General features: G+C 42.8%; 1 protein-coding gene across 2 annotated transcripts in view; it reads left to right on the top strand.

Moving 5' to 3' along the window:
* The window catches only part of IQGAP2 (IQ motif containing GTPase activating protein 2), a 264,000-nt gene that overhangs the window by 145,407 nt on the left and 101,267 nt on the right, over positions 1 to 17,326 (top strand). The window contains exons 6-11 of one of the 2 annotated variants that reach the window (XM_075270502.1): positions 6,069 to 6,136; positions 6,576 to 6,689; positions 8,149 to 8,327; positions 9,788 to 9,875; positions 11,265 to 11,428; positions 16,915 to 17,002. In XM_075270502.1, the coding sequence (XP_075126603.1) occupies positions 6,069 to 6,136; positions 6,576 to 6,689; positions 8,149 to 8,327; positions 9,788 to 9,875; positions 11,265 to 11,428; positions 16,915 to 17,002 (701 nt within the window). The remainder of the gene's footprint in view (positions 1 to 6,068; positions 6,137 to 6,575; positions 6,690 to 8,148; positions 8,328 to 9,787; positions 9,876 to 11,264; positions 11,429 to 16,914; positions 17,003 to 17,326) is intronic. The other variant, XM_075270512.1, reaches the window with a different exon arrangement.

Below are 17,326 nucleotides of genomic sequence, written 5' to 3'. Positions count from 1 at the left end.
ATGTCATGCCACCTTTTGGTGAAGTGGTGCAAAAGTTTTTTTAAAAAAGTCCAATTTTTTTCGCCAAAAACTTTCTTCTAGAGCCTTCTCTATTTTCTCGGCCAGTTGCTGAAGGTTCCCATAGGAAGACTCTATCATTCCTGCTTTGATTTTTGTCTGGTGTCCTCTGAGGGTCTTGACTGCGGAAACATTTAGAATGTGCCAGTACACGGTCGTTTTTCTTTACGTAGATTTTCTGTTTCCGTGGCCTTTTAAGCTCGTATTGACGTAGCCTCCCTTGGATTCTTTCACTTCCAGACTTCTTTCTGGTTTAGTACTTTGAGAACTTTTCATCTTAAGGACAGATTAAGCTTCTAAACAAAACTAGATAAATTGAATTTACTTCAGGCCAGGATCTGCTTCTAAAGACTGTGCGTCAGCTTGAGTTTGTCGTAGTAATGAACCAAATTGATTCTTCACACCTTGACTTCCTCTATTCATTAAAGTCCTCAACACTCAAGTGTTATAATGGTAAATTGTTATCCGCAGCTTCTGACAAATATAACACAAGTGTTTCACTCCACTTAAAGGAGTCTTGAGATTTGGTGTTTTGTTGGTCACCACTCATAGGTCAAATGTATTCCCTCTCTTTGGCCATTCTTCTATCTTTTCTTTGTAGTGCAAAATGCAGGTAGCTGTCAAGTGTGTGCACCGCTGGCAGTCAGCTGTATGGTGTGTGCGCACCGCTGGCAGTCAGCTGCATGGTGTGCGCGCACCGCTGGCAGTCAGCTGTATGGTGTGTGCGCACCGCTGGCAGTCAGCTACCATGGTGTGCGCGCACCGCTGGCAGTCAGCTGTATGGTGTGTGTGCACCGCTGGCAGTCAGCTGTATGGTGTGTGCGCACCGCTGGCAGTCAGCTGCATGGTGTGCGCGCACCGCTGGCAGTCAGCTGTATGGTGTGTGTGCGCACCGCTGGCAGTCAGCTGTATGACGTGTGCGCACCGCTGGCAGTCAGCTGTATGGTGTGTGCGCACCGCTGGCAGTCAGCTGTATGGTGTGTGCGCACCGCTGGCAGTCAGCAGTATGGTGTGTGTGCGCACCGCTGGCAGTCAGCTGTATGACGTGTGCGCACCGCTGGCAGTCAGCTGTATGGCGTGTGCGCACCGCTGGCAGTCAGCTGTATGGCGTGTGCGCACCGCTGGCAGTCAGCTGTATGGTGTGTGCGCACCGCTGGCAGTCAGCTGTATGGTGTGTGTGCGCACCACTGGCAGTCAGCTGTATGACGTGTGCGCACCGCTGGCAGTCAGCTGTATGGCGTGTGCGCACCGCTGGCAGTCAGCTGTATGGCGTGCGCGAACTGCTGGCCATAAGCTGTATGGTATGTGCGCACTGCTGGCCATAAGCTGTATGGTGTGTGAGCAACTAGCAAGCAAATTTAGAGTGTGTAGAGCTGGTAAAGTACGTGTTAAACCAGGATATATAATGCTTTACCCATCAGGACAAACCCAGTCCATATGCCCTATTAAAGGGGTTTTACAGGCTAAAAATGTTGATGATCTGTGCTAAAAATAGGTCACTAATTTCAGATCTATGGGGGTCTGACACACAGCACTTCTGTTGGAGGGGTTGTGCCATTGTAGGTGCTTATTCCAAATAATAATAATATACATTTTATTTATATAGCGCCAATGTGCTCCAGAGCACTGTGCAATGTGTAGGGTTAAAGTACAGACAAAAAGATCCTTTACAAAGAAATCTAGAGAAGAGATAAGTTTTAATCACTGAGGATCCACAGCTTGGACCTTCAGCCATAAAAAGAACAGGGGACCAAAAGTCCCCCATATCTTCTCCATGTCAATAGAGCACAATTGCACTATCTGGCACTCCATTCACTGCTTTGGATCTGCCAAAGAGTCCCAGCAGCTGCATAGCAGTAAATGGTGTGTTGGGACCCCCAGTGATCTGACACATATCCCCTATCCTGTGGGGATAAGTGCCTTTAATGGTGCAACCCCTTTAATTATCTGTCCTCAGCATCTGATACACAGATCAGCAGACAGTTATTTGTGTAGGGGCTGAAAGGAGTCTTTGCATTTTGACTTCCATTTAGATGAATGAGAACTGATCTGCAGTACCTGTTCTGGCCACTACACACAGAACAGAGCTGCGTGCTTCCTGTTCCACTCTCTGTGTATCAGCTACTGAGAACAACAGATCAATAGGGGTGCTGTGTATTGAACCACTACCAATCTGATATTAATATTAATCTCCTTTGGAGAGATCATAAATATTTTTAGCCTATAAAACCCCATGTAAGGTATATAGATCTCCTATAGGTGGGTCTCCCTCTATGAGCCAGATTAGAGCATTGTCTACCAGCAGAGACTCATGTGAAATGCATATCTGGCAGGCTCTTCCCATTAGAAGAATACCTTGTTTGCCAGTGGTCCCTCGAAACAGCCCCATTAATTGTAGATTTTTACAATATGCCATACATCTTTAATTGTTTAGCAATATCCAGCACTTGGGCATCAAGTAAAAAAAACAAGGGCTCTCAAACTTTTTCCCTCTTCCAAGAGTTAATCTGTGTCAAACCCTGCATGAGAAGTGACTGCCAACAAACCTTTGTTCCTTTGGAACAATCTGTTGAAATCGAAATTCCCTTTTGCTGAGTTTTCTGTGCCAAAGGTCTCTTCTTTGTCTAATACTTGAAATCAGACCATTTAGACTCAAAATAATCCCAATCCAAGTTCGCTGTCATGTATTCTCTGGTGGGCAACTATGACAATGGCGAAACGTGAATGTTAAAACGTGAAAAACAGAAGAGAAGAACAATGCTTGGCAGTAGCGCCCTCTAGTGGAGGACTGCTCACTGTAGTGAATTTAAATAATATATGATGAGTGGACGCCTAGACTAAAGGAAGTGGACCGTTCCCTAGAAATGATAGAGGAACTACCTACTTTGAAGTGGTGCCCAACATATTCTGTAGTGCGGTACATTGAATGTTCTTCAGTAGCTACGCCATACCTACTATATATACATGCACACTTGGTTCAGCCAAGCTTGCACGTGTTCATAATGGGTACAATTATTCTGGAACCTCAAACAATGAGGCACGTATGAACAGTTGACACGTTGGAAAGGATTGGCACACTCCCATGCACTAAACTAGTCTATGGTACTGACAAAATTGACTTTTTTGACTATGGGCACCTTCAGACTTTTAGAGGTAGAGGGAAACCAATGTAGTAAAGAACATGTATATGCCACATGAGAGTAGAGAATCTGTAACATCGGCACATACATGTGTTACATGGTATTTTACCTTGTAGTGACTACTGCAGTGAAATGTACAGTGGGGCAAAAAAGTATTTAGTCAGTCACCAATAGTGCAAGTTCCACCACTTAAAAAGATGAGAGGCGTCTGTAATTTACATCATAGGTAGACCTCAACTATGACAGACAAAATGAGAAAACAAATCCAGAAAATCACATTGTCTGATTTTGTAAGAATTTATTTGCAAATTATGGTGGAAAATAAGTATTTGGTCAGTAACAAAATTTCATCTCAATACTTTGTTATATATCCTTTGGCAATGACAGAGGTCAAACGTTTTCTGTAAGTCTTCACAAGGTTGGCACACACTGTTGTTGGTATGTTGGCCCATTCCTCCATGCAGATCTCCTCTAGAGCAGTGATGTTTTCGGGCTGTCGCTTGGCAACACGGACTTTCAACTCCCTCCAAAGGTTTTCTATAGGGTTGAGATCTGGAGACTGGCTAGGCCACTCCAGGACCTTGAAATGCTTCTTACAAAGCCACTCCTTCGTTGCCCTGGCGGTGTGCTTTGGATCATTGTCATGTTGAAAGACCCAGCCACGTTTCATCTTCAATGCCCTTGCTGATGGAAGGAGGTTTGCACTCAAAATCTCACGATACATGGCCCCATTCATTCTTTCACGTACCCGGATCAGTCGTCCTGGACCCTTTGCAGAGAAACAGCCCCAAAGCATGATGTTTCCACCCCCATGCTTTACAGTAGGTATGGTGTTTGATGGATGCAACTCAGTATTCTTTTTCCTCCAAACACGAAAATTTGTGTTTCTACCAAACAGTTCCAGTTTGGTTTCATCAGACCATAGGACATTCTCCCAATACTCTTCTGGATCATCCAAATGCTCTCTAGCAAACTTCAGACGGGCCCAGACATGTACTGGCTTAAGCAGTGGGACACGTCTGGCACTGCAGGATCTGAGTCCCTGGCCGCGTAGTGTGTTACTGATGGTAGGCTTTGTTACATTGGTCCCAGCTCTCTGCAGTTCATTCACTAGGTCCCCCCACGTGGTTCTGGGATTTTTGCTCACCGTTCTTATGATCATTTTGACCCCACAGGGTGAGATTTTGCGTGGAGCCCCAGATCGAGGGAGATTATCAGTGGTCTTGTATGTCTTCCATTTTCTAATTATTGCTCCCACAGTTGATTTCTTCAATCCAAGCTGGTTGCCTATTGCAGATTCAGTCTTCCCAGCCTGGTGCAGGGCTACAATTTTGTTTCTGGTGTCCTTTGACAGCTCTTTGGTCTTCACCATAGTGGAGTTTGGAGTCTGACTGTTTGAGGGTGTGCACAGGTGTCTTTTTATACTGATAACAAGTTTAAACAGGTGCCATTACTACAGGTAATGAGTGGAGGAAAGAGGAGACTCTTAAAGGGATTCTACCACTAAAACACTTTTTTTTCTAGTTACCACGTCGGAATAGCCTTTAAAAAGGCTATTCGTCTCTTACCTGTGGAAGTGCTCTCCGCCGCGCCGTTCGTTCAAAATACCGGTTTGTACCAGTATGCTAATGAGTTCTCTCGCAGCAATGGGGGCGTCCCCATCGCAGGAGCAGCGATGGGGCGTCCCCATTGCAGCTCGAAAACTCACCGCAGCGCCGCCTCTCCGGTCTTCGGTGTCCTCCCCTTGCCTCTTCAGCGTCTGTCGGACGCCTGCGCAGTATGCTCTCTGTTCGGCGAAGATTGCCGAACGTACTGCGCATGCGCGAAAGTGCGGTGCCCGCAGTACGTTCGGCAATCTTTGTCAAACAGAGCGTACTGCGCAGGCGTCCGACAGTACGCTGAGGTCTACCTATGATGTAAATTACAGACGCCTCTCATCTTTTTAAGTGGTGGAACTTGCACTATTGGTGACTGACTAAATACTTTTTTTGCCCCACTGTATTACTTACCCAATAACATTGTGGCGATTCACACTTGTGCCTGCTGTCCGTCCATCGTGAATTCGCTAAAGGTGCAGAAAACAGATTGGTAGCGGTCTATTTAAAAACCCATTCAATTCAATGATTTTTTAAAGCAATCCACACTCTCTGGCGTGAATCTGCTATGTTTGGATGGACACAAAGTCCTGCATGTTTGATTTTGTGTCCGTCCAAAAAAAAAGTGGATTCATGGCGGTGAGGCTGCAAAATAGACACCTGTGGATTGCTTTAAACACCCATTGAAGTGGATGGATTATTAAATGGACCGCTTCCAATCTGTTTTTCTGCAATTTCGAAGGATTCACGACGGAACACCACCAGGCGCAAGTGTGAATGTGCCCTTACAAGTTTAAAAAAAAATATACAATGAAAATTCATTGTTGGAATTTTGGTTAAAGGGGTATTCCAGAACTTGCATATTGACAACATATCCTTAGGTTAGGTCATCAATGTGAGATCGATGGGGTCTTCTGCCAATGTTCATTGGTCACATAGTATTCCAGCAGCGCAGTTCCATTCAAGTGGATGTGGCTGAGCTGCAGTACTATGCACAACCTCTACACAATGTATGGCACTGTGCTTGGTATTCAGCACTGAATGCTGCTCTTCAATCAGCTTATCTATGGGATCCCTGGAGTCGGACCCACACCAGTCATATATAGATGACCTATCCTAAACCTATCCTTGACCATGCACTTGATATAGATATTAATACTGTGTAAAACATTATAGAATACATATTTGTGTGTGTTATTCTCTTCTAAAACATCATTTTTCTATCAAATACAAATGTGTGTTTTGTCTGATTGTTGTATTTTTTCTTTTGTTGCAGTTTATACCTGTTTAAGCTTGGCATTGCCCCTCAAATACAAGACTTATTGGGCAAAGTGGACTTCACAGGTAACCAAATACAGTGGGGGGCATTGTAAAGGGGGGCATAGCAGACCCTCTACCTTAGAATGCCCTAAGGACCTTCTGCCATTAGAAGGCAGTATTGTGGGATGGGGTAATTGGGGAGACTCTTGCACATTTTGCATTGGGGTACAGGACATCAGGTTATACCTCTGGAATTGCCATTTTTCGGTTTATCTCTCACACATCAATTTCAAAATCCTTTTCATCATATATACATTTCCTAAATCACCGTTACCCATTCCTTATTACTGTAACTCATTTCTATGACTCCGGAGCCCCCTGTAATATTCCGACTATATTAGTCTGTTTGAAGTTGAGAAACCTTTGCTCGATAATTTTAATATCACATAGGAAGGTCATAAATATGGAAGTCGTATATGAAATGCATTGCCCATTGTACTAATCACCTCTATGTGGTATATAGAGGAAGAAATCAGTAACATGAGGAAAGAGCTGGAAAAGTATGGGATCCAGATGCCATCATTCAGCAAAATCGGAGGGATTCTCGCTAATGAACTCTCAGTGGACGAAGCCGCCTGTAAGTGTATTGACTTCTCTAGTTAGTCAATGGTTTGTTTGATGTTACAGTCTGGTACCCTCTAGTGGCAGCAGAGGGTATGGCAGCATAAATTAGGAAGCGCTATTGTCCTATCACAATGTTGTATTTGCTTGTAATTTTAATGATTTCTATTCGAGTCATTGCTTTAATGACGAAAAAGTAAAAATGGAAATCTGTTGAATCTATTGTAATAATTTGGCAGGTAACCAGATATTAACTTTTTGTGTACCACGTGATTTGTAAATGAGTTTTCAGTTGTAACTATTAGCTTAATAGCTACTTCTACCAAGTCAGTTCTCTCTACGCTGTGCTGACGAGGTCCAACCAGACCGAAACGGCCGTCCATAGCTGAGAAATTGACCTGGTAAAAACCCCACATTATGCAGTAAAGGATTCTGGGAAAGTCGGGCATGATGTTCAGGGTGCTTCCTATAGAGGGCAGCATAACAGAGGCACTGTCTCCCTGTTTACATCTTGGGAGACAGATTTGCATATTCCTCCCATATTAGCTTAATAGGCATTCATATTCCTTAAAGGGGTTTTCCCATGAGGCAAGAGGGGAAGCTTTCCCCCTCTGCATATTCCTAATGACCGCAGCAGGTATGACTGGTGGTGGACGGGGCTTCCACTCACTTCACGGGGTGCGCCGGAGATAACGCAGTGCTGTACTTTGGCCGTCTCCAGCGCTGCCATTGAAGTGAATGATAGCAATGTCCACCATCAGTCACACCCACACTCATCCTGGCTATGGTTAGATTGAAAGCAGTCTGACCCCCACCGATCAGGTATTTATCCTCTCTCCTATGGATTGAGGATAAATACTTTTTGTGGCATATCCCCTGTAAAGGAGTTGTCTTGGATTAGAAAAAAGGCTTCCGAAAACAACACTAACAGCAGTCCACCGGTTGTGTATGGTGTTGCAGCTCAGCCCCATTCATTGGATGGATCAGTACCAAACAAAAACCATGGATAGGGACATGTTCAAACCCAGCTCTATCTAAACTCCAGCTGTGGGGAACAGGGCTGGGGTTCTCCATTCTGGCAATTCTTGGGAGTCTCAGTAGCTGGACTTCCACCAATATAGCTTTTATCATCTAGTCTGTAGATGAATGATAAATGTTTGTGACTGAAATTCCCCTTGAAGTCCTGTCTACTTGCAGTATATACCAATAGTCAGTATTTAATGGGAGTCTGTCAGCAGTAAGTTGCTTATAAACCTAATCACAGGACCTACTCTGTGATCCCTACAGCACCACTTCAGGACAAATGAAGCACTACACATCTTCCTATTCAAGTCAGTGGGCTGTAATGTAATGCACAGACATGGCGGGTCCTCCAGAGACAGGAATATCTGTTATATTCTTATATGGCTCCTGTCCCCTGTTTCAGGAGGAGATCACACTGTAACGTTTTATCCTGCTTATTCCTCTGTCTTTAGTACATGCCGCTGTAATTGCGATTAATGAAGCTGTGGATAAAGGGGTAGCTAGCCAGACCATGGTGACCCTGAGGAACCCAAATGCAATGCTGTTAAATGTGCAGGAGGGATTTGACCAGCAGTATCACGATGAGCTCTATCAGGCCAAGAAAATTAAAGAAGATAATGCAAAATTAAAGGTAAGGAATGAGATCGCTTATTGCCCTCTCAATGGTCACATATTCATCCACCAGTCTTAAGGTTTCTATTATTAAACCAGTTATAGGGAACTAGTATTCCTAAGAAGACTCCACTCTGTCAAGCAAATGATCAGATGTTGAGTGTTTGTAGTACATAAGATGTTATGTAGTCAGCAGCACATCACCCAATGTAGATCGGTCAACCTGCTGTCAACAACTGCATGGAGATGAACAATTAGTTCACACCTATACAATATCAATGATCTACTACATTAAAGAGAACCCTTCACCAACTTGGGCTCTTGTCATCAGTTAATATGCAAGCCTCCACTGATTTTGGGATAGTTGGATTTTTTTCTCTAGCCCCTGCCATTTCCAAGCAGAGGCAGTTAGTTTTGGTGCCTGATATGACAACTAGATTCAAGTAGGTGGCGACAGGGAAGAGAAGGCAAGTGGGTGAGACTGAGAGCTTCAGTAAGCAGCTGATAGTGTCAGAGTCCAGATCAAGCCCCTTGTCTTCTCCTGCCTGATGCCTCTCACTTGATTTGAGAGAATGTTGTTAGCCTATTAGGTGCCAAAACTAATAGCATTTATTGCTCAGGAATGGTGGGGTCTAGAGAAAACAAAATCTAGAATCTGTGCAATGGTATCTACTCCCAAGCAATCCACGCTGTTAGGTTTGGTGCCTGGTCTACTATTTAGTCTCTGTACTGTCAGGAGGGCAGTGCCAGGCAGGAGCAGACAGGGAGTGTGATTCTGAGCTCTGACACTGGCTGCCTCTGATTGGAGCTTTGAATCACACCCCCTGCCTGACCCTCCCCTTTTGACATTACAAAGCTTAAATAGCACATCAGGTACCAAAACTAATTGCGCTTGTTGCTCAGGAGTGGTGGGGGCTAAAAAAAAATTCCAACTGTGCTAGAATCAGTGGAACTGCACCTATTAACATATTCCAATAACTTAAATTGGTGGAGGTGGTGAAGAGTTCTGTTTAAATGCAGTAAAGGAGTCAACTTTCCCGATTAATACCGTTTAGGGGTCTGCAATATCCCATTTCTCCTGAGAACAAAAGGAATGGACATGTTGAAATTCCACATGTCTGACCCTTCTATTCCTTTACATCATTCTTTGAGGAAGAATCAGAACATCCCATCAGACACAACCTATCCTGCCCTTATCCGCAGTTTTCACAGACATTCATGCAATGTGTATGGCCAGTCTTAGCTGTATTACCAGAGACAGCCCATGGACAAGAGTGGCGCTGCTTCTGGGGATAAAAAAAGAGATAGAAAGCAGTTCCTATTTTCTATTCACATCCAGCCTAATGTAAATGATCGGTTATTTTCTATGATGACTACTTATGTACTAAATATTTCTAATATGTTTTATTTCTGCTGTCACCTCTTATTATACTGTCTTTATGGTTGACTGATTTGTTAATGAATGCGATACTTCTACAGAACAATAGCATTTCTGAAGACGAGAGAGACGTCTATGAGGAGCTCCTCACTCAAGCTGAGATACAAGGCCACATTAATAAGGTTAACAGTAAGTACCTCATCCACATGGAAAGAGTCACTGAATGAGCGAGCGACTGAGGATGTGATCGGGTGATGGAAGGAATAGCGTTCTGCTGCATGAATCTTACTGCCCTGCAATGGCTTGTATTTAACCTGCAGCTATAGTAAGAAGCTTCCTGCAGCTTGCTGAACTGCCTAATATTCTTGCTTCTAGCTTAAGACTTTACCTTGTACATTCCAAGCCCTCTGTAACACACAGTCAATCTACAGACAAAATTCCAAATTATTGGGGAAGAGGATCCAAACTGAAAATAATCACCAATGAATAGAAGTCTTGTTATCATCTCAAATGGTTAAAATCCTGTTCAGCCATTTTCTTCTTGGTTTAGTTTTTTTGATAAACGTATTACCTGCAGCGATCCTCAGTGATCAGGTGTAATCTGTACAGTAATCCTGCAGCAAGTGTTCAACTTCCCTACAGCACCACTACAGGTGAAATGAAGCATTGCACCTTACCTCCCAACTTTCAAAGGACAGAATGTGTGGCACCCTCTCCTCGTGCCCCAGTTTGAACAAGGGGGACATTAAACTGGGGCAGCTGAAGGAGGATATTAATCTTTGGAGTAGTTGGAGGGTGACATTAAACTTGGGGCAGCTGCCCCCACTGTAATGTCTCCCTCCATCTGCCCCCCTCCCTCCCAGCTCCATGTGCCTATCCCTCCTGTTTAATGTTCTCCCTCCATCTGCCCCGGACTCAGGGGCACGGTGATGAAGCCATGAGGGGACAGCGGGACAAGACCTGAAATCCAGAACTGTCCTGCTGGATCTGATACAGATCAATGAGTGGTAATTTAATGCAAGACATGGTGGGTCCTCCAATGTTCAGTGTATTCTTGTAGTGTATCTTTGGTATTAAAGGGCTTTTTCTTTTAAAGACATTTGTCGCATATCTAATGTCTGCTAGATGCGGCCCCCTTCCTCAGTTTTTACCCTCCAGCTTTTACCTCTCTGCAGCCTCACTGACAAGACTGTCCTCGATGGTTTGGCTTTATGGAAACAGCGTACCTCACTGTTTTACGCAGTTTCTGTAACTCCCATTCACTTCTACGAACATTACAGAAACCATGTAACTCCTAGATCTATGGGGTTTCTGTAAAACCTGATCATTGAGGAGAGTCTTGTTAGTGAGGTCACTGAGAAACAGATCCTTGGGGGTTTATTTTAGAGATAGATGCAGCCCCATCTCTGGGACTTGACAATATGGCTGAACAGGTTTTTTAACAAATTATTATTTATTTATTTTTTTCAACCAGTAATTTATGGTGTCTGCAAATATGTACTAAAATGGAGAGCTGAAGAAAAGAGAAGACCTTGTGAATAACCTTATGCAGTTTTGTAAGCATGTCTTTTGTTTCAGCCAATGTAGCCTTAGTCCAAGTAAATGAGGCCATTGACAGGAATGATGAGGCGGGATTATTACAGGCCCTGATGATTCCTATGCTGAGCCTTTTTGATGTTCAGCCACAAAATTCACCCTGGTACCTGTCTCAGTTGAGTATCGCTAAAGACCAGAAAACACAGGTAATGGCGACATCCAAGATCATCATGCCCATCGCTCCATTAACATACTGCACGTGTTCCTTGCTATTAACCTGTTACTGAAAAGAATGTTGTATATGTGTCAAGCCCATGTTATTGCCGGTAATGTGATATGTTATATTAATGCTTTTTGCATGTACGGCTAACCTGGAGTTATTGCACTGGCTTTATACTACCATATATAAACCCTACTATTTTAGTCCCTTAGCAATGAGGAAACTGGGGGGTGGGGGGCGGGGGTCTAATATGCACATGAGTACAAGACGATCTGTTCTATATTTATACAGTAAAGTCCCAGGCCATGCTTATTTAACACTAATAGGAGACCTGTCATTGCTTCCGAAATGTCTGTATTACTTGTTTTGTGAATACTTGTATTGTTCGCGAAAAAAACTATTCTGGAGCATCTTTTCTTCGGACTGTTTGGTGCTGCTCCTCTGTTGTTCCACTTTAAAAGTCTATGCATAAATTGACAATTGGATGTTACTCTTTGGGTAATGTCAGACAGTATAGTGACACATTCTCAATCTGACTGACAGAGATTCGTAACTACCAGTTGTTAATTTATTCCTAAATTTCTAGAAGTAATGGTGAGAACGGCACAATTTAGAGTTACCAGAAAATATATTACAGAATTGTTGTTTTATGGAGAATACACTATATATTTCTAAAAAGACATTTCTGTGCAATAACAACTCCTCTGTAAGACCTCGTTCACATCTGCGTCGGTAATTCATTGGGGGAGTCCACATGGGGACCCCCCACCCCCCCCACCGCCTCAAACGGACTACCGAACACATTTGCAAGCGGTGTGCAGTGAAAGCACACGGACCCCATAGACTATAATGGGGTCCTTGTGTTTGCCACGAGATCTCCACAGGGAGCATGCAGACAGGAAAGTACTTCACAATCTACTTTTCTGTCTGCATGACTCGTGCGGAGATCTCGCAGCAAGCACACGGACCCCATTATAGTCTATGGGGTCCATGTGCTTTCACTGCACAGCGCTTGCAAATGCGTTCGGTAGTCCGTTCGGGGGTTCCCAATGCCAACATCCCAAACAGATTACCAACACAGATGTGAACCAAGGGTAACCTGGATCTCTCAAAAAAAGTGGTTTATAGTAGAAGCAGAAATAGAAGTTTTGCTAGCTAAGCCTATAATGAGATTTTATGTCTTCATACTAGTAGGGTTTAAGAGGACCTTTCACCACATCCACCAATTCAAGTTCTTAGCACCTGTTAATAGTCGTTGCTCCACAGATTGGAATTTTTTTTTTCTCCAGTCCCCATTGTTCCCAAGCAACAAGCACAGTTAATTTTGGTGCCTGATTCTGTAATGTCAGAAGTGAAGGTCAGGCAGGGGATGCGATTCAGCTCCATTCAGAGTCAGCCAGTGTTAGAGCTCAGAATCACACCCCCATGTCTGCTCCTGCCTGACACCGCCCCCCTGACAGTTCAGAACTTAAATAGTATATCAGGCACCAAAACTAATGACACCGATTACTCAAACAGTGGGAACTAGAAAATAAAATTCCACCTGTGCCAGAATAACTGGAGCAGAAAATGTAAAGAGCTGGAATTGTTGGAGGTGGTGAAAGGTCCTTTTAAATATTTATTCCTATAAAACCGAACACTTTTAATTTTGCTGCAATGTAATTGTCCCCCATCCCCCACTGGAATGCACTTGTCTCCCCATCAATATTTTCAAGCTGCTGTATAATTTAAAAATTCAGTGGAAAATGGAAATGACACCTCCTCTAAATACATTTCATACTGGCTTGTCCCCTATATGGATAAGGGATGTCTGATTTCTTTATGGGATCTGACTGCTGGACCTGTAGCAATCCTGAGAACAGGGACCCACAAGTTCCCTTGAATGCTCCGTGTGCATGGCCACTGCTTTAGTCACGCAGAGAACTTATCCTTGTTATACAGTGTTAAAAGTCCTTTTTTTTTTTTAACCCTTTTTCTTTAAAGAAATACCCCTTGCAAAACTAATATTGTTATGCCTAGTGCAGGGCCAAAAAGAAGCACATAACACACAGATACATAGAAGACTAAAGAAGAAATCCCTTTGTTATACATTGCCCTGTAGTAGGGATAACACACTGGGGTGGAGTCCTTAAGACTGGCTTGTTATATGTCGGTCTTGATGATCCCTTGGTTTGTGGAGGATTCACCAGATTCCTGAAGAGGTAGAGCCCCCATCATGAATAGGGCATCGGGTAACGCAGGAATCTATGCCAGCTCATAACTGGTGTAGACTTCATTCCACATTTGTGATACTGTGGCATACATATTAGTCAATGTGACATGGCGTGCTGGTTCTGGCCTTGCCCCACTCCCATACTTGGAATTGGAAAGGCTGATGTAAAATTGTACACTATTTTAGTTGCAAGTGGCATTAAAAAGTTGTAAATCACCATATAATGAGGGCTAGAGAAAGTGTGAGAGAAGGGTGAAAAGAACTGAGGTTGTGGTAGTTTCTTCTTAAGCATTTTCATATACAAGATTCCATGTCCAACCAGCTTCAAAAGGGTTCACAAACTTTTGTAGAGATGAGAATTGCTTAGGGATCCATAGGGAGCCGGCTCTCAATGTTATTTTCTTACATTCCTTACTTATCTGGTAGAAGATATGGGTAGAGATATTTCAGCATTGGGGTATTGATAAGGGTTTGTTCTGTTTCTACTTCTTGGCCGTACTGTCATTAATGGATCATTTCACCATCTAGATGTACATCTAATACATAGTAGTTTATTATGGCGAAAGGGATCATTGTTTGTACAATATAATGTGCCACTCACTGCAATAAATTCTACTGCACTGTATACTTCCTGACACATACAAGTATTGCTGCTTACCATGTACCTCTGCTGTATAACCATAGCAAGATGGCCTCTAAAACAGCACATTATGGGGACTCATCTGGTCTATATGAACCTTAGTGTGTCCTGGGTGTAGTACTTTTCTACATCATTTGTGTGGCACAATTTCATAGGGTTATTAAGTGAACCATCCATTTCTATGTTTATTTGGGTGATTCTTCTATGGACAAAATATGACCAAATAAATTTTGGAAAAAAAAAGTCAAAATTTATTAAGTCATACCCTAATAGCAAATTGTTATGGGGAACTTTGCAGTTATTGCAGTTCTCATAAACCCCTCCCTTGTGTCTTATGCAAAATGCCTCTTCTGTATATGAATATAGTGTAAGGTTCAACTCCATGTGTTTAAAATATTTCACAATTTAACTCGAGTAATATTGAGTAATTTTGCTTATACTTCTTTTTTTTGGTCATATCTTTCCTCCACTGACTTTCTGGCTTCGTTGGGTTAGTAATTACGTGTATTCTGCCTAAAATAACAATCCTGGAGCATCTTTTCTTATAACTCTAAGCTGTGATGTTTTTCTGATAGTCCTCCTAGAAATTTGTGAGTACCGTATATATTCGAGTATAAGCTGAAAGAGCCCCCCTCGTCTTATACTCGAGTCAAGCAAAAAAAAAAATATTATTTTTATTTTTTTTTGGGAGGGGGGTCTATGACCAGCCACAATAGTATTGTTTAGAATCTCCCATAAAATAGTGGGGAAAAAAAGAAGCTTTAAAAAATATATATATATATAATAAAAAATAAAGTAAATAAAAGTTCTAAATCCCCCCTTTTCCTAGAATACATATAAAAGTAGAAAATGACTGTGAAACACAAACACATTAGGTATCCCTGTGTCTGAGAGTGCCCGGTCTACTGAATATAGGGGATCTGCAGTGCTCCTGTTCCGTCGGGAAGGGGTTAATAGGAGCACTGCAGATACCCTATATTCAGCCAGGCTGAATTCCAAGTGGGGGAAAAAAATCCCAGTCCTCAAGCTCAGGGAAGGGGCAGACAAACCATCAAAACACCCCCTCCCCTTTCCCAGCACCCAAAAACCCGACCATTTTAATTTTTGAAATTTTCCAGTAGCTGCTGCATCCCCCCCCCCCCCCCCCCTCGGCTTATACTCGAGTCAATAAGTTTTCTCAGTTTTTTGTGGTAAAATTAGGGGGATCGGCTTATATTCGGGTCAGCTTATACTCAAGTATATACGGTAAATGACAAATCTATGATACCGTTTTGTGGGGTGTCCATACACCTTGTGATAGTTACAGTCCCTGCTAACCATGCCAGACAGTGTAGGAACACGCCTCTTTGACATGGAGCATTGTAACGCCCAGTACAAACAGAGGCACAACACGAGTAAGAGCATGTTCACATCTGCATCAGAGGCTCTGTCCATCTAAAATTGTGGTATGAAAAGTCTTACAAGTCATCAAGAATATAACACATACATGATAGACCCCATTACTGTCAAAGGGATCCCTGGCATCTTTCATTGTTCAACAGATATGTTTTAATGTTTAGTCCTATGATGGAACAGAAGAATGGACCAAAACACAGATGAGAACCCAGCTTTATAACTAAAGATGTTCCAGACTTATTTCATTGGCTGTACGAGTATTGAAACTGACAGGTCCTCCTTAAGTATTCAACATACAATAGCAAAAAGGTGACCCGGCAGCCATGGGACAACTAGACTCATATTCTAAAATGCCAGCTGCAGCTCTTACCCATACACCAACCCAAAATGTAGGTGGTGGTAAGTACTGAGAAAAGAGAAAAGCAAAAACCGGGAAAGTTTAGAATGCTACAGGTACAGGTATTCCAATAATGGAGGTCGGACAAGGAGAAGTAGGTAGTCACAAACACTTTATTGATTCCAGGGACAAACAAGGCAACCCGTTTCGACTCTGTACTGGGGTCTTCGTCAGGCCAATAATGAACTGTCCAAAAGCAGGCCTGGAAATCAAAAGACTTTGACTGGTCTGCATTTGGACAGTTCATTATTGGCCTGATGAAGACACTGGTACGTTGCCTTGTTTGTCCCTGGAACCAATAAAGTGTTTGTGACTGCCTACTTCTCCTGGTCCGACCTCCATTATTGGAACAAGAGTACCAGTAGAGCTCTAAACTTTCCCAGTTTTTGCTTTTCTCTTTTCTAAGTATTCACCATGGTCCCTTCTCTCTCTGTTCACATACAAACATAAAATAGAATTTCTAAAAGTTTCCTTATACTGGAGAACAGATCTCACTAGGGTTTCAAATGTTATCTGAACCCCTAGGACTAAGCTGTGAGGTCACATGTCTGACATCACCTAAGCTGTTGTCTGTTTCCAATTTTGGAAGTGGATACGAAACCAGGAGGACACAAACTTATTCAGGGTTACTACAAAATAACCAATGTATTTGCAAAATTGCTCAACATTATACAGTATGTGGACTTGAACCTGAAATGTAGTAAAAACTGGGAATACATTTTCGAATTGTTGCTGGTCATCATCTCATCTATGTCATCAGAAACACGACAACTGGTTCTTTCCAAAGATGTAACATTAACCTGTAGGTTTCTCTCCTCCTGATCCCAGAAAGCAGGTGTCCCCAGTTCTCTTGACAAAAGCGAGATTCAGAAGGAAGTTAGTGTTGGCAATAATGAAGCTGAGGCTCATGTGCTTAGTGAGTAACCCTTGACATGCCTGTGTGTCTGACACCGTAATCTCCATAATAGTGCATGCGGAGACTGTAGCTGTGTTGATTAATAAAACACCAATTTTTTCCAATAAATGTTTCTGTTACTGTCCTTCTCAGTGTTGCAATTGCTCCAATGACCACTTTATGCAGTGTTGGGAATATTCTTTATGTATCAGGTAGTTAACATTTCTTTGTTTCAATGTGTACAGCTTTTTCAGCGGTTTAGTGACAGTAACTGCTGAAACTGCTTTACAGATCACACATCAGCCATTTGCAATATTACTGCTCCTTTCATGACTGAAGAACGCG

The sequence above is a fragment of the Leptodactylus fuscus genome, chromosome 1 (assembly GCF_031893055.1).
Source record: "Leptodactylus fuscus isolate aLepFus1 chromosome 1, aLepFus1.hap2, whole genome shotgun sequence".
In the NCBI taxonomy this organism is placed as follows: domain Eukaryota; kingdom Metazoa; phylum Chordata; class Amphibia; order Anura; family Leptodactylidae; genus Leptodactylus; species Leptodactylus fuscus.
Note: the sequence above shows the minus strand (reverse complement) of the source record. Positions and strands in the feature narration are given on the sequence as shown.